The sequence below is a fragment of the Stegostoma tigrinum genome, chromosome 24, assembly GCF_030684315.1.
Source record: "Stegostoma tigrinum isolate sSteTig4 chromosome 24, sSteTig4.hap1, whole genome shotgun sequence".
NCBI classification, from domain to species: Eukaryota; Metazoa; Chordata; class Chondrichthyes; order Orectolobiformes; family Stegostomatidae; genus Stegostoma; species Stegostoma tigrinum.
In genome coordinates, this window is record NC_081377.1 from 5,825,198 (window position 1) to 5,848,621 (window position 23,424).

Sequence of the window (23,424 nt, forward strand, 5' to 3'; positions counted from 1 at the left end):
GAAACAAATGGAACAGAGATGACATGGTGCGAAGCTAGATGAATACAGCTGGGCAAGCAGCATCAGAGGAGCAGGAAATCTTGACGTTTCGGATCAAGACCCTTCTTCAGAAATGGGGGAGGGGCAGGGGATTTTGAAATAAATAGGGAGATGGGGAGGTGGATAGAAGATGGATAAAGGAGAAGATAGGGTGAGAGGAGACAGACAGGTCGAAGAGGCGGGGCTAGAGCCAGTGAAGGTGAACATAGGTGGGGAGTTAGGGAGGGGATAGGTCAGTCCTGGGAGGACGGACACGTCAAGAAGGCGGGATGAGGTTAGTAGGTAGGAGATGGGGTGGGTTTGAGGTGGGAGGAATGGTTAGGGAGGTGGGGACTAGCTGGGCTGGTTTTGGGATGTGGTCAGGGGAGGGGAGATTTTGAAGCTTGTCAAGTCTGCATAGGAACCCTGCAGCCCAAGGGCAGAGTGCAATATGAGATGTTGTTCCTCCATCTTTTCGGCGGGCGTCATTGTGGCAATGCAAGAGGCCCAGAATGGACATGTCATCCGAGTTTTGGGAGGTGGGAAGGAGAGCTGAAATGGCTTCCAACAGGGAGGTGTAGTTGTTTGTTGCAAACTGAGTGTAGGTGTTCTGCAAACATATTGAACATGTGTTTTTCACAAAAGCCTACTCTAGGCCATTGAAAAATAACACAATGTTGGGTAAAACACCCAAGGGCTGGTTAATTAAACAGAAAAAGTGTTACACCACTGAAGACCAGCTTGTCAATTTGATTTTCAACATAGTACAGTCTTCTTGTTTAGTCATGTACACAAAACAACAACACTGGCTGGATTTCTCTCGTGAGAAAGAACACAAATAGCCAGTAAAACAAATGGATTAAAAACCAATAGTAGAAATTTATTAACTCTGGCAGCTTGAATTTGAACATATTTGACATTATTAATAACTGTTCTGCTGATATTAATTAAAGGCGCGGAAATTGCTTTGGTATTTTCACACATGCACACACCTTGTTATAACAGCACAGTCTTAAAAAAAAACAGAAAAATTAAACACTATAGCCCTTACAGGAAATTTATATATGCAAGTAGCTAAGGTACATGAGGATAATGAAGGCTAATACAGTATTTTATAATAAAATTCACTCATGGGATTTAGGCATTGCTGGCTAAACTAGCATTTATTGCCTACCCCTCACTGTCTTCAAGAAGATGGTTGAGTTGAGCTGTAGGTTCACCCACTATGCCAGTGAAGGAAGGCAATATATATCAAAGTCTGAATGCTGAGTTGCTTAAATGGGTACTTTAAGTTTGTGGGGTTCCCATGTATCTGCTACTGTTGTCTTTCAAGATGGAAGCAGTTGTGGGGTTGGAAGGTAGTGTCTAAGGAACTTTGGCTCTGCCATACATTTTGTAGATGACGCACACTGCTGCTACTGAGTTTTACTGGTGGAGGGAGTGGATGTTGTGCCAATCAGGTGGGCTATTTTATCCTGGATAGTACCAAGCTTTGAGTGTCAAGCTGCACTCATCCAGGCAATGTGGGGAGAATTCCATGAGAAGTCCAAAACTTCTGAATTTTGCCATGAGATACTGGACAAACTGTGGAGTCAAGAGGTGAGTTACTTGCTGCAAACTCCAACCCTCTGATCTGCTCTTGTCGCCACCATATCTATAGGACTAATCCAATTCAACTTTTGGTCAATGGTAACCTTGAGGATGAGGATGATGGCGTTTCAGTCATGGCAACATCACCGAATGTTAAAGGGTGATGGTGAGGTTGTTCACTTTGAATGGTCATTGTCTGACATGTGGCGTGAATGTTACTTGCCTCTTTTCAGCCCAAGCCTGGGCGCTGTATAGGTCTTGTTTTGTTTGAACATAGTGTGTTGAGGAAAATATTATCACTACCCAATCCTCCCATCCAATTCAACCAAACCTAATTGGAAATACCGACTAACAACTGCTTTAACGCATTCCTTTACTATAAGAGGGCATTTGTACCCAGTTCCACCCAACAGCCTCCTGCAACAGAACACTCTAAAGATCGTTAAAAGCTATGTAGTAACATGTACAGCAATATTACATTGCAAATCTGTTCCTCTTCACATGTTCAGCAGAAATTGCACATTCCTGAAACTGCAAAGCACAGGAAAATTGGGCAAAACCAATTTAGGGTCCAAAACATTCTCAGGGTCACAATGACAAAAGAATTAGCAAAAGCTACCAATGAGGAACAAATGGAAATCCTCACAAAAATCATTAAATGATTGCTTACAAGAAAGCATTCAAACTTTATTAGAAATACTGTTATTGTGCATTTGACATGATACCCAAATTGGTTTTGAAATGCTGAGTACACCTGCTTACTCATGGGAGTCAGACGAGGAAGTTAATGATAGAAACATATCCGAGATTACCCTTGTGGGAAGTCAATTGTCTGTTGTTGCTGTAAGAGCCCTCTCTCCCTTGTTGAGGAGCAGATTTATTTTGATAAATACACAAGAGTCTAAACTTATCTATTTACCGAAAATGGAAAAGAAGAATGCTGTTTATTTTTCAGGAAGCAATCAAACCAATTACTTCACTGTCTGACCATAGCTCCCTCAAACCTCTTCCCAAATAATCTGCGGCAATGATTACCCACTTTCCATGTCTCTGCAGTTATTAAAAACACAACAAATGTCTTCTGACTCATCTTCAGCAACTCTTACAAGCTTATAGTTTCCACATAATGTATGCCCATTATTTTTATTACTAAGCAGTCTTTCAACAGGCATTGCTGCCATGAGAAGAGTGGTTGTCACTTTTTATTCTTCTAGACAGAGATTGGAAATAGAATTCAAATTGGAAGTACCCCATATCAACATGGTAGAAATCACCCTTACTGTGGAAACCCATGAATCCAATTCAGGATTTGGCTAAACCTATAGAAATTTAAGCATTTTTAAAACACATTAGGTCAATAGGGATAGAAGCAGAATTTTTATTGGAATGGCTAAAGCTCAGTCAAAACAATGGGATATTTAATTCATTTTTATATTATTGATTATACTATTGATTATTGATATTTTATATTATTGTTGACAGTAATCCCCAACTTGAGTACTGAAATGGAAATCAACATAGTCACTGCCGCAATGCAACAATCAAAATCACCCCATGAAGCAGTTTTCTGAGGCACTGCTGGTGGAAGGAAAGCCACCAAATTTTACGTCTGTGATATCATGGCTTGGGTTAGGTTCTCTGGCTAATATCACTTGAGCACTACTACTTTAAATGATCTTCCATCAGAAAGGTCTATAGCCAGAAATGCTTACAAATTTGCTTTCAGGCACCTGGAGTTTGCCAATGATGCAAGTAGGGGAGATTCCATAGCACCAATACCTCAGGAAACTACAAGACAACTTCAGCTAAGAGTTTAGTAACATTGAAGCATCAGTGCATTAACTTAGGAGATCCAAAGTTACTTGGATATTTTTATTTTTCTTCCATCAGACAGGCAATTGGATATACTCCAAAAATTACCCATTTAATGAGGGGGTTTCTCTAGGTATCATGAAATTCTGAATCTTTTTGTTTCAATTAAGTTTATTGGAGATCTCAGCCATTACTATTGTATGAAATCAAATAGTTCCAATTCAAAGGATTGAACATCAGAAAATGCACTTCAGATGCACAGCAAAAACAGAAAATTACTAGGTATGCTGAATCTTTTAGTTGTCCATTTCAACTCAAAAACAGACATGACAGTCAATTTAAGGCATCAACTATCCCGTGGCTGAAATTAAACCACCTCATCATATAGCAACATCTCAATGGTCAGGCAGCAAGTCAAGAAAAGGTGTTTCTCCAGCTCTAACCAGGAAATGCATCCCTGGGTGATCTGTTTCTACCCTTGTCACTAGTTGAAGTGCATCAATTCAGCAGTGGCAGCAATTGCAGCTCCTTGTACTTTGCTCAGATGGTCATCAAATGACAACAGAATATGGGTCCTTAACACGGACAAAGTCTGCAGCGCTTGACTATTAACCTTATCAACTAGGAATTTCCCTGATCACGGAGAAAGTGTTGTATATACAGAACTACTAGTCCAACAGCCTTAAACTGGGAATGATCACCACTCCACCTGCCCTAGCCTATGTGACACCAGATGCACATCGATGTGGTTCATTCTGAATTGCCCTCTTAAATACTTGCAAGCCACTTGGTTCAAGGGAAATTAGTGATAGACAACAGTTGCTGGCCTCTGCAGAAGCGAAATCTCATCTATCTCATCATGCAAACAGCATCTAAACAATATTTTTGAAGCACTCATCAGTTGTCAAGCTCAGGACTTCAACTTCTAGTTTACTAAAATCATAAGAGAACTATACTATTCTGCCCATCGCAGTTGTCCTCAGTAAACGTGTTATTTCCTCCGTTAAACTAATGCAGGGTATAACTCAATACACAAAAACTTGGCTTCATTCTTGGATGACTGAATATAATCTTAATTGTACTAGTACTGACTGGAATGGCAGCCATAGCCTTAGACTCCAGGCATCAGTGGACAAAAGGTTTCAACTGTCTCTGCTTCCCAGTAGCATTATGTCTGGTACAGTGAAATTTTTAATGGAGATATGATTACTTAATAGATTTACATTATTTTAAGTTTCAATTCGCTTGCATGCTAACTGCCACTGTCAAAACTCAATTAAGCCAGGCAGAGAGTAGTGGTACCAGTTTGGCCACCAGAATTTGTTCAGGGAAGATATGCGTGAATGAGGCTCTGATACAACTTGCAGCAGCCATTCCTTCCAGTATAGGTATGAAAACCTCAGTTGTATCAAAGTTGCACTGAAAAATATTACTTACTTGTTTTGCCTGACCTCCCCACGTAGCAGACATTCTTATCTTAAAATGAGAATGCAATGTAATTCAGTATCTAACTTTCACGACATATAACCTCGTGGACATAACTAACCATTCAATTGCTGGGCAGACTCTAGATAGTCATGCATAATTTCCAAATCAAACTATTCAGAGGCATTATTATACACCTCTGGAGCAGGTGGGACTTTAAAGTTTTCCACTAATTGTCAATCATTTGAATAACCTGTAAACACGAGGATTAAGATAGAGAACTGAAATTCAACAGCAACGGATTATCTACTGAAGCTCAGTGATCCAAAACGATGTTCCAGGCTCGTACACAGATTATTTGTTATAGAAATGTCATTTCTCAATTCAATTACTGGGATACCTTATCAGATTATCAAGAACCAACTGAATGAGTCTCTGGTGCTTAGGGTTAACACTCATTCTCTATCCTCAAAAGACAAAAACTAAAAACTGACATTAAAAACAAATAATTCACATTCATACATAACATGGCAAAGTATTTCACAGCCAATGAAACACTTTTGAAGTGCAGTCACTGTAGCAGTGTAGGAAAAGTGGCAATCAAATTACACCTACTAGGTTCCTCAAATACTAAATTAATAAAACTGATTATTTTGTTTCAATTATGCGGAGAATAAATATTGATCAGAACAAGGTGGAAACGCATTAGCTTATCTTCAGTTAATCTACGTTTATCTGGAAGGGCAATACTGTCAGTATGACACTAACATGTCAGTTTGGATTTCAGCACATGTTCAAACCTAGCAAGTTTGAACCTTGAAAAATGTAGTCTTGATCCGGCACCAATTGGCAAGGAGTAAACATCAAACAGGAGAAATCCAGAAATTACCGAAGATTCTACAGTCTGGGGAAAAAAGGAGAGACAGGCAGAAATTTCCACATTTCTCTAGCCATTAAACTGAGTCCTGTATGGTTGGAAAGTTCCTCGGTCCCAGCGTGAAGGGCATCAAGGACAGAGTGCAGCATGTTTTCAATGGGAAAGAGATTGTGACATGTCAGTATTTATGACACAGTGGGAGGGATTGAAGTCTTATGGTCTGATTTTCAAATGCAAGGAGCAAGTTGAAACCCTTGGAAAGTAATCCTCGTGTCAAATGCACAAGAGACTAGAAACAGGAAGATAAGGAAAGGACATTACATGACTTGAAACCTAACGTAGGACAGAGGGCTTTAGATTCTTAAACATTTTTGACCAGTTCTGGGGCAAGCGGGATCTACCTATTCAAAAAGGGCAGAAGGTTTACTTGTGTGGTTAGGGAGGTTTCAAACTAAATCAGCAGAGAATGGGCTCCAGTGTGTAGGGAAAGAAGACAGGAATATAGGTTGTTCAGTGTATTGAATAGAACTGTTAACCTGGCATTGTATTCTTGATCAGCTTTAGATTCCCTCTATCTGATATGGTACTACTGCTTTTGGTAGCTTTTTCCATGCATGGACAAGATTGATAAGCTACATGCACAAATAGTCATGTTGAGCTAAGATATAGCGGTATAATAGAAAAATAGATTAAAAGGTGGTGAAGAGTGGGCGCTTAATATTCATTGATACAATGTGAATAGAAAAGACAGAGAAGGAAAAAGCAAATCAATTTTGTTAGATTTAATATGAACAAGGATAAGAACATATTGCTAAACTTCTGAATATCAAGGAAGAGGTAGAAGGAAAAACCTACACTGAAATTAGAGATTAAGTGGTGATATTGGGGAATTGCATTACTCATGGATTGAGTTGATAAATACTAATCGTGAAGAGAAAGGAATTTCTGGAGTGAGTTCAAGTGCATTTTCTTAAGCATTGTTTTCTCAGTCCAATTAGGAAGGAGGCATTGCAGGATCTGGTGCTGAGGAATTATGTCAACAAATGCTGATGTGGGAACACTTGAGTGGGAGGGATAATTCTTTCATTAAGTTTAAACTGGTAACAAAAAGGAGCAAAGAACAATCTAAAGTAGAATTTCAGAATTGGATAAGGGTTTCCTTCAAAAGAGATCCAGCAGAGCAAGATAGGGAAAAAAAAATGTTCATAGGATAAACTAATGGAACAATGGGTGATTTTAAAGAGCAGATTTTTCAAGCAAGATTGTGAGTGCTGCAATAATGATGAAAGGAAAGAGAATCAAAGCTAGGGCTGCTTGAATGACAAAAGGAGATAGAAAATATGGTCAAAACAAAATATGAATGTCGTATTTCAGGTGAATTCTTTAAATCAGAACCAAGCCAAAAGTAATCGAATGGGAGCAAAAGGGAAAATAGGCCAGCAAAGATAAAACGTAATCATTAAACAGCAGTTCACATAAAAAAAAGAGATAGAAATTTTTGTTTTAACTGATTCATAAATAATAATAGTAAGATAGGGAGTTGGGCTTGTTAGGGGCAAAGAGGATGAGAAATGCATAGCAAGCAAGACAATGCTTGAATATTTAGCCAGTGCTCTCATGTTTTAAAGGAAAAGGATACTGACAAAATATTAACAGAATCAGCAATGTCAGAAGTCTTCAGTCCACAGGCACCACTGCCTGATGTTCCTCAGGGTAGAGTCCTTGGTAAAGCCATCTTCAGTTGCCCATGCCTCCATCAAGAGGTCAGAAATGAAAATATTCATTGATAATTGCATAATGTTCAGCATAATTCCTGACTCAGACACTGAAGAAACACATGTTTTTATGGCAATAATTATGGCAATAACCAGACTTGGCCTGATAAGTGGCAACTAATATTCATGCCACAAGTCACCCCTGTGATTATTCAACATTTACAAGGCACAAGTCAAGAGTGTGATGGAATGTTCCCCACATGCCTGGATGAGGACACAGTTCCAACAATACAAGAAGCTCAACACCATCCAGGAGAAAACAGCCTAATTTATTAGCATCCTACCCATGAAGTTCAACATCCAATACCCTTCACCACTGATACACAATGGTACCAGTCTATCAAGATTGCTTCATAAGAACCTTCTCAACCACCTAAAATCCCACCACCTAGAAAGACAATGACAGCAGATGCTTAGGAATTCCACCAGCTCCACGGTCTAATGCAAGCTATACACCATTCTGACTTTGAATTATATCACCATTCCTACAGTGGTGTCTGGTCAATATCCTGGAACTCCATTTTTAATAGGACTATGGTCCACCTATAGACCAAGAACTGCAGCAACAAGTTAGCTACCTGTCACTGTTTTCTCCAGAGCAATTTGGGCGATAAAGGCTGGCCCAGGCAACATTCTATGAATGAATTTTAAAACAAAGGTTACAGGCAGCAGATCACTGGAGACTTTGGCTATGCTCAGGATAACTAAGTCACCTAGTCCAGATGGCATGCGTCCCGAATAAGGGAAGGTATCAGAGGACTGGAGTTAGAAAAATGACTCCTTTATTCAAGGAGTGGTACGAGGACATTTTTAGGAGCGGAGGCTGGCCAATTTAACATCAATAGATGTGATAGCCAAAGTTGAAGGGAAAACAATGGATGCTGTGCAGAAGGATTTTAAGAAAGCTTCTGACATACTACCACATAAAAGGCTGGTTATTAAACTGAGGTTCATGGAACAGGAGGGTCAGCTTCAGTTTGGATAAAGAAAATTTGGTTTAAGAACATAAAACAGCAAGCCATGATAAATGATCATTCAATAAGTCATATGTAACTTTTGAACACAACAAATAGGTAAACTTGAGCTACAATGCGATGCCTGAGAAGACGTAGCATGTGAAGTCTTCCATTTGGTCACTATCTACTTTTGCTCAGATCTGAGATCTAAATGAAAATTGCACCTTTTTCTGGCAAAAAAATCCATTAGAGGATTTGCAATATCTCACAAAAACAAAGTATTAGGTGACAACTGGTTGCATGGTTTCATGCAATGGAAATTTCTTCCTACAAATCTCATTTTCTATCAGGTATGTCTAACTTGCTGCGCCCAAAGCACTTGCAATCCAGACTCTGAAATCAAGTCATCTGAATCCTATTTTACAGTTCCATTTCTCATTTGTCTACAAATTTTATAGGGCTGCAAGTCTGGAAAGGTTTGTTTTTACCACTATTGCCTCTCAAATGTGGCACCCTAGTTCTGCCTCATTTCAGCAATTTGAAAATGCTCATTTGTAGCCCTAAAACCTGCACAACTGATGAAATCAGGGCTTAGATACCTTTTGTTACCACTAAACAAATGAAATCCCAAGTTTTGTTTCAACTATCTCCCAACTTGTCCTTTTACCTATCATTCCGCTTTTTTCTTTCATTAAGAAAAGCATAGCATAGAGGTGTTCTGTCTCCACACTTACAGAATATCTGGCAAGAATTAAGTCAGCAGCAGCAAGGCACTCTCAGCAGATCCTCTCCTGCTCAACAGAAACCATAATGTTCAATTGGATGGATCAAATGACCTTTTCACATGCATACATTTTTCTGGGTTTGTTTAATTGCATTTTCAGGTTGTTCCAATGGAGATGCAAATCTGAGACAAAAATCCACAATCTACAGTTTGAGGGCACTGTCAACAGAAAATGTCCAAAATCTGGAGTCTGTTTATAATTAATTGCTACTTACCAAAACTTGAATGCCTTCTTTTTCAACAGGAGCCTTGTCATAGGTGGCTTCACAAACTCGAACCAGTGTGGTAACACCATACTTTTTGAGTTCCTGGGAAGAAACAGCAATAATGTGCATTAAAACGATTCTTGTGGAAAACTTTTTTTAAGTTTCTGCTTTCACCGATTGGTTGGTTTGAATGGTAGTCCTGGTACATTTATCGCGACAGTCAACTGTGAGTAAGAAAATAAAGATAATGTCACAATGGAGGATAGTCAATTTTATTATTGTGGAAGTCTTTATGTGGGTTCCCACACAACACAACAGGTAGGAGCTTGGGGTTTATGGGCTTACAGACGAAACAACTGCTGGATATCAATCCACAGCTGTAACTTTGGTATGGTTTCGGACCCCGAGCAGCATCAAACCCTTAACTTCTGCTTTGGAGGTGGGAAATGCTACCAGTAACTAAAGGCTTACACAACCTGGGCCTTTGGGCTCCTTTGGAAAATGAACTAATCACGGGCCTTACTTTTAAATCACTTCGTATTCTTTCTTACGAAAGCTGTTTTTTTTTTATTTCAATAGGAACTAGGAGACTAGGGTGCTGCATCTTAATAAAGGAAACTATGAAGATATGAGGCAAGTTGGCCTCGATAGGCTGCGGAGAGTTAGTAAAGGGATGGCAAGTGGATAGGCAAACAGTCAAGGCATGTATAGGAGATCTGCAACAACTGTTTATTCCTATCTGGCATAAAAGCAAAATGGGTAAGAGGGCCAATCCAAGGCTTACAACAAGAAATTAGAAATAGTATCCCATGAAACTAAGAGCATACAGATTGGCTGAGAAAAATGATATGAGAGGATTGGGAGCAGTTTAGAATTCAGCAAAGAAGGGCCAAGGGATTGATTAAGAATGGGAAAATACAGTACGAAACCAGGCTTGCAGGGAACATAAAGACTAACACTAAGAATTTCTATATGTAAAGAGAAAGAGATTGGTGTTGACAAATGTAGGTCGCCTACAGATAGAAAATGGGGGAAATGTATAAAAGGGGGCAAAGAAATAGCTGAGCAACTGAATACATACAGTGGTTTTGGCTTTGCAAAAAAGGCCACAAATCATATACCAGAAATTATGGAGAATGCAAGATTTAGTGAGAGGGGAATAATTGAAGGAAATCAATCTTAGTAGAGAAATGGTGCTGGGAAAATTGACAGGATTGAAGGTGCATAAATCCTCACGGTCTGATAATCGACAACCTAGGGTATCTAAGGTAGTGGCTCTAGAAAAAAAATGGATGCATTGGCAGTCATCTTCTAGGATTCTGTAGATTCTGGAACAGTCCCTGCAGATTGGAGGATAGTTAATGTCACTCCAATATTCAAAAACAGGAGAGAAAAAACAGGGAATTATAGACCAGTAAGCCTAACAACAGTAAAATTGTCAAATCCAATATCAAGGACTTTATAGTGGAGCATTTAGATAACAGTGGCAGGATCAGACAGTCAGTGCGGGTTAATGAAGGGGAAATCATGCTTGACAAATCTGTTGGAATTCTGTGAAGATGTAACAAGTAGCATTGACAAGGGGCAGCCAATCGACATGGTACATTTGGACTTTCAGGAAATGTTTGACGGAGTCCCGGGTTAGAGATTATTGTGCAAGATTAAAGTGCCAGGGACTCAGTGAAGCGTCTTGAGATGGACAGAAAACTGGTTGGCAGAAAGGAAACAAACAAGAGGAATTAATTAGTATCAGAGATAATGGGAACTGCAGATGCTGGAGAATTCCAAGATAATTATTAAGAGGAATTAATTGGTCCTTTTCAAGTTGGCAGGCAGTAAATACTGGGATGCCACAGGGATTGGTGCTGGGGCCTCAGCTTTCACAATAATATATTAATGATTCGGATGAGGGAGCAAAACGTAACATCTCCAAGTTTGTGGATGATACCAAGTTGGGTGGGAAGGTGAACTGTGATAAGAATGCAGAAATCCTTCGGCATGATCTGGACAGGTTGGGTGAGTGGGAAAATCAAAGGTAGATACAGTATAATTTGGGTAAGTGAGGTTATTCACTTTCGAAGCAAGAACAAGGCAGCTGATTACTACCTGAAAGGCTGTAAATTGGGAGAGGGAAGTGTGCAGTGGGACCTGGGTATCCTTATCTTCAGCAACTGGTGCATAAGCATGCAGGTGCAGGTGATAAAGAAGGCAAATTGTAGGTTAGCCTTTATTGCAAGAGGTTCAGTAATGGAGCAAGGATGTGTTATTGCAGTTATACAGGTTGGTGAGGCCACACCTAGAATAGTGTGTGCAGTTTGGTCTCCTTTTCTGGAGGATGGATGCGTTTGCTCTTGAAGGAGCGCAGTGTAAGTTTACCAGGCTGATTCCAGGCATGGCAGGATTGACGTACGAGGAGAGATTGACTAGGTTAGAATTGTTTTCAGGCGGGGGGGGGGGAAAAAGGAGAGTGGTGGAATCTCAGAGACCCAAAATTCCAACAGGACTAGACAGGGTAAATGCAGGGAGGATGTTCCCAATGGCGGACGTGTCCATAACCAGGGGGTCACTGTCTTATTATTCTGGGTAGACTATTTAGACAGACATGAGGAGACATTTCTTCGCCCAAAGAGTGGTGAGCCTGTGGAATTCATTACCACAGATAGGAGTTGATGCCAAAACACTGAATGCATTCAACAGTTAGCTAGATATAGCACTTGGAGCAAATGGGATCAAAAGGACATGGGGAGGAAGCAGGATTAGGCTACCAAGTTGTACGTCGACCATGATTGTGATGAATGGGGGAGCAGGCTCAAAGAGCTGAATGACCGCCTCCTATCTTCTATGTTTCTATGTTAAAGCTAAGGAAAAATTAAAAGTTTACTGAAGTACAAGAACAGTAATAAACCTGAACTACATCAAAGGCAGAAACATCAAGACTTGAGAGATTTTAATTAGTCAACACAGATTGCAAATTTTGCTCCCAGTTGGAATTTCACCAGGATTACTGTAAACATAAAAGAAACCCCCTCAGGATTGAAGAAATGCACACTGCTGCAATTTGGACATAAATTATTCCACGATGGCAACTGGACTCTCGTGGTGTGAATACTGCAGTGGCAATTAGGTGCACAGACCTGCAAGATTGACTCGAGTTTGGCTGTTTCTACTGCATCCTGTGGGCTTGATGCAAATTAAATAATTCAGTAACTCAGTAGAATTTCTGTAATTCTAAGAATTTAAAGTGTTTTTTGAAAAAAACTGCATTTAACATTTAGTTTAAGTAACCTGCAAGGCATTGCCACTGTGCTGCAATGACTCAATGCAAGTTTTTTCAAAAGCATAATGCTCTCATTGCTTTCATTCAACTGGTTCAGCATCAAGATGGTCATTTGATTTAACAGTTTTGTCAGTCAATTCCATCAAAAGAACTAAAATTTTGCACTCTTTAGTTTAGACCAGTAGTTTATTCTGTCAAGTTCTGCCAGCAGGTTTTATCTTCACATATTCTCCCATGCTTTCCATGGTGGTGATTCTGGCATGAAAACCAGACGCTGCATAGATCTGCAGCTGCTCAATCCGAGACAACTCCGCTTCAGACTATGGTCTCCACGAATATGCTTTGTGCTTTCCTGTTTACTTATGACTGTGTGCTAGCTGCTGATTCAGAGATGCAAGTGCAATGTAACATCACAACTTCAACCTTCTGAATGGCAGAAAGAAAAAAAGTGATTAGCTTGCTCAGGAAATCTTTTTGAGCCCAATTTTCAGTTGATGACTAAAACCGGTTGGCATTAGCTAAGTTCACATATCTTGGCAGCACACACTCTCAAAATGCCCACAGAGACAATGAAACACATGACAAAATTCCTCAGGTTTAATGTTTGCAGTCTGCCAAAGGCTAGTGTCCAAATGAAGAGGGATATGTCTGCCTATCAAACTGAAAGCTGAAGAGGAACCGTCCTATCTAAGTTACTCTGCACATGCATTGTGTACCAGCACTGTGTCAAAAAGTTCAACCACTTGAAGGCAAGCAGGCGCAGCTTATTAAGAGTTATAATTGATTAAGTTTGGCATGTAACCATAACAGCTGGCACTTACCCACCAAAGCAATCTTCGAATCCCTACAGCATGGAACCAGACCATTCGGCCCATTGGGTCCACAGTGACCCTGCGCATCCCAGCCAGACCCACCTACCCTATCCATTAACCTTGCATAGTTAGACAGTAGCAGGTAATCCACTTAGCCTGCACATCCCTGGATAGCATGAGCAATTTAGCATCACCAAACCACCTAAACTGTACATCTTTGGACTGTGGGAGGCAACCCGAAGACATGGAGGAAACCCAAGGAGACATGGGGAGACTGTGGAAATGCCACATGGACAGTTGCCCGAGGATGGAATTGAACCCGGATCCTGAGCCATTGTGCCGCCCTCAAGACAGTCAGAATCTAAGTGTGCTTTCATGGCCAAAGTTTTGACCCTAATTTCGAGTCCTGGGAGAAACTGCAATCTTAGGCTAGCATCTGCTGCAAAGGCAGTGCACATCAGAAGCATACAGAAATGCAAAGGAAGAAATCCCGAGCCAGTACTGTCCGAAGCTGCAGTATCTTTCCTGTCTGCAGAAAACCCTTCCTAGTAGAGTCGCCTATTTATCCAGCAGAACTTTATCAAATACCCCAGATAATGAACATGACCATCTTCACCTTGAAAGAATAACAAGATATTTTGTCGGTGGTTGAGGGGGTTCAGGATAAAACTTCATGATTACATTATCTCTGGAAAAGAGAAACATCATACTATTTGTCTCAGACACAATACAAAGTAGACAAAGAGGAGGCTGGAAGAACACAGCAGGGCAGGAAGCATCTGCAGGAAAGCAGCAGTCAACGTTTTGGCTATTACCCCTTCTGCAGGACTGCAGAAGGGGTAATACCCGAAACACTGACTGCTCCTTTCCTGCAGATGCTGCCTGGCCTGCTGTGTTTTTCCAGCCTCCTCTTTGTCTACCATAGATTCCAGCATCTGCAGTTTTTTGTCCCAAATAATTAATACAAAGTTAACTGTAAACAGCAGCAATCTGTATGCTTTAAATCATTGCTTTCTTTTAAAAGTAGCTGCTTTATCACTGAAACGCTTTCTTATAGTCTCCACAGGGCACAAAACTTCAGTGGAAAAAAAATGGTAAAACAGAAAACGAGGGGAAAACAAGCAAGCCCAGCAATATTGATGGGCAAAGGTAACATTTCAGGTAGTGACTGGTTGTCAGAACTGGTTCTCACAAAAGCTTGTCAACCTGAACATTACCTTAGTTCTTTCCCCCTCTAGTGATGTCACTGCACTGGTGACTATTTCCAAGATTTGGTGCATTTTGGTTATGGTATACAAAATGCAGCCTGGTTAAATCAGGCTGTAATCATGAGAAAACCAAGCAGACTGTGTAGTAGTATAGTTAAGATTAGCAAGGCAGCGGGAATGGAGGAACTGCTTTCTGCGGATCATATTGGTGCTCCTGGCAATACATTTTCCCCTCCTACCAACTGTATTTTTTTAAACCCAGGATTTGTATGAATCACACTAATTGAATAAAAAAACATTCATCCATCCAGACAAAACATGGCTGAATCCTTGATACATGACTGTTATGATTTTAAGCAGGTGTAATATTTGAGTCACGTATAAAGTCTGATTTACAGATAACAAGTTGGGCACAGGTTCAGTTTCCAGGTTACCGAATGTCTATTACTGAAAATTGGATGCCTTAGAAGTTTATCAGGTGCAATGGCATTGTGAGAAAAATGTCTTCAATGATGAAATTCAACTGTTGGGTGATTATATAGGCAACTATTCATTTAATAAAATGTCTGATATTTTCCACTGAAGTAATTCTCCATTAAAAGACTCAGTTAAGTGCCACTTTTAACTCAGGAGGTCAGTATGCAAAAGAACAAAGTATACTCAGAACGGAAACTTTCATCCATACTTCCAATCTTCTGACACTTCAGGGATGCCCTAAGATGCGGATAGGTGGCTTTCCACTTTGGAACAGTCTAGGACCAGACGACAATCTCTGAATAAGGGGTCGCTGAGTTAAGACAGAGATGAGGAGGACTTGATTCTTTCAGAGGGTGGTGAATCTATGTAACTCTTTACCACAAAAGGGTGGTTGAGTTGTTACATGTATTCAAGATTGAGATAGGTTTTTAGTCAGTGAGGGAATCAAGGGTTGTGGGGAAAAGGCAGAGAAACCCATTTCTGAAGAAAAGTCCCAACCCGAAACATCAACTTTCCTGCTCCTCCGATTGCTGCCTGACCTGCTGTTTTCCTCCAGTTCCATACTGTTATCTCTGACTCCACCATCTGCAGTTCTTGCTATCTAAAAGTAGAGTTGAGGATTATCAGATTAGCCAAATCTCACTGAATGATGGAGCAGACTCAATGGGTCAAACAGCCAACTTGTGCTCCCACATTTTGTGGGTCTTAGTAAGGATAAGGCCCATTTACATTTGACTGGATTCTAATGTTTGTAGAGGACAGCACACATGATACAGCATACTTTAAGTTTCAGATTTGAAGTTGTGTTTGGATAGTTCTAATAAATTGCAAAGGCACTTGTTAATTATCTTAGAAGTTTTATGATGAAAAACCAAATTTGTATAATGTCAACATCCTCAATATCTTGGATTGCTTATATTTAGAGGTGCTTGGAAGGAAGACAGAGCATGATTGGGCAGTAACGAAATAATAAGTTTAGTCACGTTTGATTAAATATCTAGTTTCAATTCTGCATTCCTGGCTGAAATATTTTAAAGTAGTATCAGAGATAATGGGAACTGCAGATGCTGGAGATTCCAAGATAATAAAATGTGAGGCTGGATGAACACAGCAGGCCAAGCAGCATCTCAGGAGCACAAAAGCTGACGTTTCAGGCCTAGACCCTTCATCAGAGAGGGGGATGGGGGGAGGGAACTGGAATAAATAGGGAGAGAGGGGGAGGCGGACCGAAGATGGAGAGTAAAGAAGATAGGTGGAGAGAGTGTAGGTGGGGAGGTAGGGAGGGGATAGGTCAGTCCAGGGAAGACGGACAGGTCAAGGAGGTGGGATGAGGTTAGTAGGTAGCTGGGGGTGCGGCTTGGGGTGGGAGGAAGGGATGGGTGAGAGGAAGAACCGGTTAGGGAGGCAGAGACAGGTTGGACTGGTTTTGGGATGCAGTGGGTGGGGGGGAAGAGCTGGGCTGGTTGTGTGGTGCAGTGGGGGGAGGGGATGAACTGGGCTGGTTTAGGGATGCAGTAGGGGAAGGGGAGATTTTGAAACTGGTGAAGTCCACATTGATACCATATGGCTGCAGGGTTCCCAGGCGGAATATGAGTTGCTGTTCCTGCAACCTTGGGTGGCATCATTGCGGCAGTCCTGCACTGCCACAATGATGCCACCCGAAGGTTGCAGGAACAGCAACTCATATTCCGCCTGGGAACCCTGCAGCCATATGGTATCAATGTGGACTTCACCAGTTTCAAAATCTCCCCTTCCCCTACTGCATCCCTAAACCAGCCCAGTTCATCCCCTCCCCCCACTGCACCACACAACCAGCCCAGCTCTTCCCCCCCACCCACTGCATCCCAAAACCAGTCCAACCTGTCTCTGCCTCCCTAACCGGTTCTTCCTCTCACCCATCCCTTCCTCCCACCCCAAGCCGCACCCCCAGCTACCTACTAACCTCATCCCACCTCCTTGACCTGTCCGTCTTCCCTGGACTGACCTATCCCCTCCCTACCTCCCCACCTACACTCTCTCCACCTATCTTCTTTACTCTCCATCTTCGGTCCGCCTCCCCCTCTCTCCCTATTTATTCCAGTTCCCTCCCCCCATCCCCCTCTCTGATGAAGGGTCTAGGCCTGAAACGTCAGCTTTTGTGCTCCTGAGATGCTGCTTGGCCTGCTGTGTTCATCCAGCCTCACATTTTATTATCTTGAAATATTTTAAATGCTATTTTCACTACATTATGAAGTGATTGCCTGTAGCCGCTGAGGACAAAGCAATCAAATGGCAGACATTTCCACTATGTAAACCTCAAAATCACTTTATTCATTTACAATCAACTCACGTGAACAAGTCGCTCCTCACATTACACTGCTGGCTCTTGTTCGTAGTGGTATTTTGAACATTTTTCACTCAGTTGAGTCTAAAGTACTTGGTCAAGAGCTGAAGATGCAGTCAAAGGAGCTTTGCTTTATCCCAACATGCTTCATTCAATTTCAAGCTTCAGTATGGTAACCACAAATAGCACCTGCACCATATTGTACTACCGAGTAGTAGGGTAAAGATTCACATGCAATCCCCATACATTGAGAGACAAGCAAGAGAGAAAGAAAAGCAGTAAAAGAGGAGGGACGGAGGGAGATAGGGGAAGAGGGGCAGACAGAAGAAATTTTGCAGCAAGTTACTGACTGCCTTAATTAGGGCAAAAAAGACCTTGTAGTAGATTAAGTGGAACGATTTCTTTTCTGTTAGACGTAGAAACAAGTGACGGTGCAAAAGAGTGCTTTTTTCAACATCTACTTAAAATAAAGCCAATTGAGTGACATTGAACACCTAACATTACCTGCATTAGAAACAAGGAACAAAATCACATCTACTCCAGAAGTTTTAAACAATTGAAGACTGCCTACTACATTTTTACAATTAACTTCAGTGACTTTTAATCCTTCACAATTAAATTCAGACCATTTTTCTTATTTCTGCATTGTAGTAACTTACTGTTTAGAAGATGATTAGGGACAGTACAATGAGGCTAGTTTTTTATTTCCAAAATTAAACAAACCCATGTAGACATTGTTGATGCTATAGACCTTAAGGGCAGGTTGAAAAAACACCAGTAAATGACCAGCAAGTCAGCATTATTGATATGACAATAGCACCCGAAAAAAAAACCTCTACTTTGTGCGAGTTGAAGCTAAATCATGTATACTCAATCCACCGTCATCTTTCAACAAGACCACCCACTGGCTGCCTATGAACCCTGAATGCAAAGCCTGTTTTGTTCTATGAACGTCTGGTCACTGGACAAGAATATACAAATATATTTGCTTAGGATTTTAGTGGTTTGCATGGCATGGGTGGGCAGAACTTGTAAGATGGTCATGCCCTGAATTCAGTTTGATATACCAAAGATGAAAGAGTTCATCATAATACCATTTGTTTTCTCCTGAAGCTTTATCCTGTCCTTCAAGGGCACATTTCAACCCAAAGAACCAGGGAATATTGCATAGTACACTGAAAATATCGCATCATTTTCCATGTTGATTAGATTATTTACAAGTTGGCCTGAAGATAACTTTGTTTTTACCTCTGTGAATTTGTTGAGGGTAGCATTGGTTGGGTTGTGTGTGATGAGAAACCTCATACTCTCGGAGATGATTTCTACAGGGGCCGGGCGGTTCATTGTGGTTGCAACTTGAAAAATAATCTGTATAAAAAAAGGGAGATTCTGAAACAGCACTCGTATTCCTTTTCGTTGTTGGTACTTGTGCTTTTAAAATTTCCACTCACAATTGGACTCAACACACTTGATGTGAAATCCAATTCAGACTGGCACGTTTCGGTTGGCGTCTCTAAGCAATGGTGCTTCTTACAGCATCCAACTGCACAAAACACAGGCAGATTTACCCCATCCAGGCTAGGTCATTGAAAGAACAAATGTCCTCTGTTTCTCACAAACTATCCAATTTTTAAATCCAGTATCCAGACGAATCCCAGTTTGCTGTTGGCACTTTTACATTTAAGATGATTTCCTCGTGGAGTAGATGAAATGGGAGAGACCTGGAGTTCACTTGTCTGCGAGGTGGCCGTGCTGTGCCTGGCAATAGTCTCTGCTGCCCTTCAGAAACTCCATAAATGAGCAACCGGAAATGCCACTGATTTTCTGTTGAAGAAAAAGAGAAAAGGAGAAATCACTGAATTAAGGATGACAACTAATAAACAGTGCAACCAAAATAATAATCAAGTACTTTTGATGCAATTCAATACAAAAAGCACTAAACCCGAACATTAATACATATTCCACATACAAAGCAGCTTTTCACATTCCTTCACCATCAGTTATGCATATACTTTCTCCCCACTCCAATTCCACTACAAAATTAGCATTCACTCTCCCCTGCACTCCCAAAAATCTTGTTATACATATCTAAACAATTAAATCTCTCTTCAGATTCAGAACTGCCTTTTTTCCAAGAGTTCCTGATAGAATGTTATCATGTCTGATGCTTTCACAGAGCTTTTGCCCGTCCAGGATTATTAACCAAGCTCACTATTGTGCACTTAAGGGGACATAGTCAGAAAATACTTTTGCCTTGATCTTTGGCAAGGTGACAAAATTTGTTTTGAGCCTTTAACTGTATCCCCCTTTTGGCCTCCCTTGAAAGCTGTGATTCTTAACATTCCACAAGATTCTCTATTTCTTGTCCAAATTGGTCATTATTGATGTAGCCTGAATAGAGGATCCTGGGAGTAAGACAGCTTTTCAGTAGCAGCAGAACCTAGGTATACCTGTCCTCATTACAGAAGAACACACTTCATTAGCATCCTCAGAAACGGCAATTGAAACTGAGAACACTCCAATCAATTAACTGAAATCAACCTGGAATCTAACCCTGTTCTTCGTGTTTTTGTTGAATGCATACAACTCTTATGGAGGCCTCGAGACACAGTAGTGGCATCTCTACCTTTGATTCATAAACCCCACCCTACTTAGTTTCGCTACAGAAGGATCATACATGACAGGGTTCAACAGACTGTATGGCCTGTTAATCTTTCCACCACTTTTCCCCTTCATGGAATAACAGGGAAAAGTGTGCTTGAAGGTAAGCTAAGAATGAGCTGAGCATTAGACAGATACATATTAATGACATCCAGTGCAAACCTGCTATGTCCTTCATAAACCAAGCAACAGATGCTCCACAGCAGTGCAATGGAGTTGTATGGGTACACTGCTGTAGTAGCTAAAATTCTACTGCATAAACATATTAATAACTATCAAATTAAAAACAAACATATCCTCAAAAATATAGCTAAAAGGTCTGCCAATTTCTGCTGAAAAAAATCAAGCTATTTCATAGACTGGGTTCAGACCAGAAATTAAGTACCTGTATTTCTCTTCTGTTTTCAAAGTAGTAGCAGAACTCAAAGTTTAGTATTAATGACACCAATCTGTGGTGGGGCTCAGCTTCACAGTTAAGCTGAAGTTCAGACCCTCCCAGCAACCCAGCTCAGAGAGCTGCTGCACATCTGAAAGGCAGCTCAAGTTCTGCAATTACGTGGCAAGGCAAGATCTTGTCTTGGTGCATGCATTCCACATACATACCGCACACAACGTTTCAGCACAAGTTGTAAACTGGAGCTCAGAACTCTTGGCTAGATTCCATATCTCAAAACACCACTACCGTTGGGCTTTCAGAAGGCCCACAAACAGTGGCAACAACAGCTGAGTGCCTTTTACTCATGTTACAAATGTGCTTTCAGAAAAGGTTATGAGGATCAGTTTTCAAAATATTCTTCATACCAGAACAAAATTTCAAATTCAACGGTGGACTTCTCAAATCAGACACATGCTTACTCCAAAGTTGAGCTTGAATTTTTACAGATCCTAGGAGTTTGTGTGCAAATTAACACACAGACGAGTGTTGATTTAAAAATCAGGAAAAGTATCATTTTGTAAATGTCTTTTTGTATAAAACAGTGATTCTTTGAGAGTGAGCCACAGTGGAAAGCTGATTTTTGATACTCCAGTCTGCATGAAAGCTGCCTTGAGAACAGCAATCATAGATCACAATTCCTAGAGTGTGGAAACAGGCCCTTCAGCCCAACAAGTCCACACTACCCCTCACAGCATCCCACCCAGACCAACCTTTCATAATCCACCTAATCTACACATCTCTGAAGACTACGGGCAATTCAGCATGGCCAATCCACCTAGCCGGTACATCTTTGGACTGTGGGAGGAAACCGGAGTACCCAGAGGAATTCCACACAGACACAGGGAGAATGTGCAAACTCTACCCAGATAGTCAATTGGGGGTGGAATCGAACCCAGGTCCCTGGCACTGTGAGGTTGAGCCACTGTGCTGCCCCAATGTTGAGCCCTCCTGGCTTTAAACTGAAAGTGTCTGGACCACGAATTTACTCAGATGAATTTTGGGTTACAATGTTTTCTTCAATGGCGAAATCTACACATTATTTTTCTGTTCTTTTTGGGCTGTTGCAGACTTAAGTGGTTATAATATAAATGGTAATTTTGCTACCTCCCTATCCTCTTGCAAATCCAGTACATCCTGATTCAACTATTGTAACTGGCAATTAGGTTTTCTCCAGTTTCTAAATTCCAAATTGAAATCACACAGAAGTCCAAAGCAGCTACTGAAGAGATGAAATTTTCATGTCAGATTTTGACTTCAGTTATGGAGACAGATTGAAAAAGTTACGACTGTTCAATAAGAGAAGGGTGTGGGGAGATGAGGGGTTGTGACAGTGTAGAGTCTTAATGATAGATGCATTGGGAACCAGTGGGCACACATTTTAATTGTGAAAAGTAGTAACGGTTACTTTTTAAAAACACTTTCTTGATGCAGTAACTAGTTAGTTAGTATCTAGAATGCACTATCCAAGAGTGTGGTAGAAGCAAATCCAATCAAGTCTTTGAAGAGGGATTGGCTTTACAGGATCTAGTGGAGCTACGGGAATAAGGGCAAGGCAGCGGCAATAGATGAATTGCTCTGGCAATAGACCAGCATGACATGGGCCAAATAGCCTCCTGTGCTGTAACCATTTTACGTTTCCATGAAGGTGTATATACCAATTTACCTACTTGTACACAATTTCCTATAAGTAGTTCAGCATATACTAGTGAAAACCACAATTAATTCAATCAACATTTAATCCTTAGTTTCAAAATAATCCTACATAAATCAAAGACTGAAGAAGCCTTTCTTCTAATAATCTACGTCTTTCCTTGCTAATTTAGCAGGCATTTCATAAACAACTTCTTGGTTAGTGCTTCTCAATTCACAAAGTGACTTGACTCATTGTCTGCACTGTTAGCTGATCTCTGCGGCACTGACAGGTGAATTATAATTGATCCCAGAAAAAAAAACAAATTCTGTCAAAAACCCTGACACGTGATATTATCTTCTGATTCATGAGGAGATGAGAATATCACGAGACAGAACTATGGTGAATTTCATGGTTCAATAACCTACAGCACATATCCTTTAGGGACCATTCTGAATGTCCCAAGGACGTCAACATCTTCAGGAAAGGAAAGAGGGGGAAATAAAATCTTTAAAACAAGAGAAGTCATTTTTGTGACAGTTGATTCCAAAAGGTGACATGATTCTGCTCTTTTATTTCACCCAACTGGATATGTCAATATGTCCAGAAAGGGTACGAAAGCCAATACAAAAATATTTTACTGGAATTAAGTGCACAAATATTTAAACAAGATTATCTTAAATATGAAAAATGGTTAAACATTTCTCCCTTTGGAGATACACAAGCAAACTGAACTGCCTAGACGATTAAAAGTTATAAACATAGTTCTGGAGAATGGTCACTGGACCTGAAATGTTAACTGTTTTCTCTTCGTAGAAGCTGTCAGACCTGCTGAGTTTCTCCATCAACTTTTGCTTGTTTGTTTCAGGCCTCCAACATTCACAGTTATTTGTTTGATTTATTACAATTGCATGATCTTGCAAAAAAATTAACTCCAAAATTGAATCTTATCCAGAGGTTTTTTTGGGGGCTGGGAGGGGTAAAGGAAATTGGCAACTTGCATACTGACTGTGACTAACAATCAGAATTTAAAATTTTTGTTCTTAAAAAACTGCAATGTGTACGTGAGCAAATATGGTTCAAAACTGCAAGAATTCACAACTATTCACAAATAAACAGAACATTGCAAAATCACTTCAAAAACAAATCAGCAGCCT

The 23,424-nt window shown here is 40.6% G+C and overlaps 1 protein-coding gene across 3 annotated transcripts in view; it reads right to left on the minus strand.

The window, feature by feature from the left end:
- Positions 1 to 23,424, minus strand: part of LOC125464991 (protein tyrosine phosphatase type IVA 2-like) — a 110,368-nt gene that overhangs the window by 18,193 nt on the left and 68,751 nt on the right. Inside the window, exons 2-4 of one of the 3 annotated variants that reach the window (XM_048558006.2) lie at positions 18,992 to 19,364; positions 18,789 to 18,908; positions 9,453 to 9,545 (exon numbers count right to left, since the gene is read on the minus strand). In XM_048558006.2, coding sequence (XP_048413963.1) covers positions 9,453 to 9,545; positions 18,789 to 18,884 — 189 coding nt within the window. In that variant the 5' untranslated portion in view covers positions 18,885 to 18,908; positions 18,992 to 19,364. Of the gene's footprint in view, positions 1 to 9,452; positions 9,546 to 18,788; positions 19,365 to 20,586; positions 20,689 to 23,424 lie in introns of those variants that run through there. The other 2 variants (XM_048558005.2, XM_048558004.2) reach the window with 2 other exon arrangements.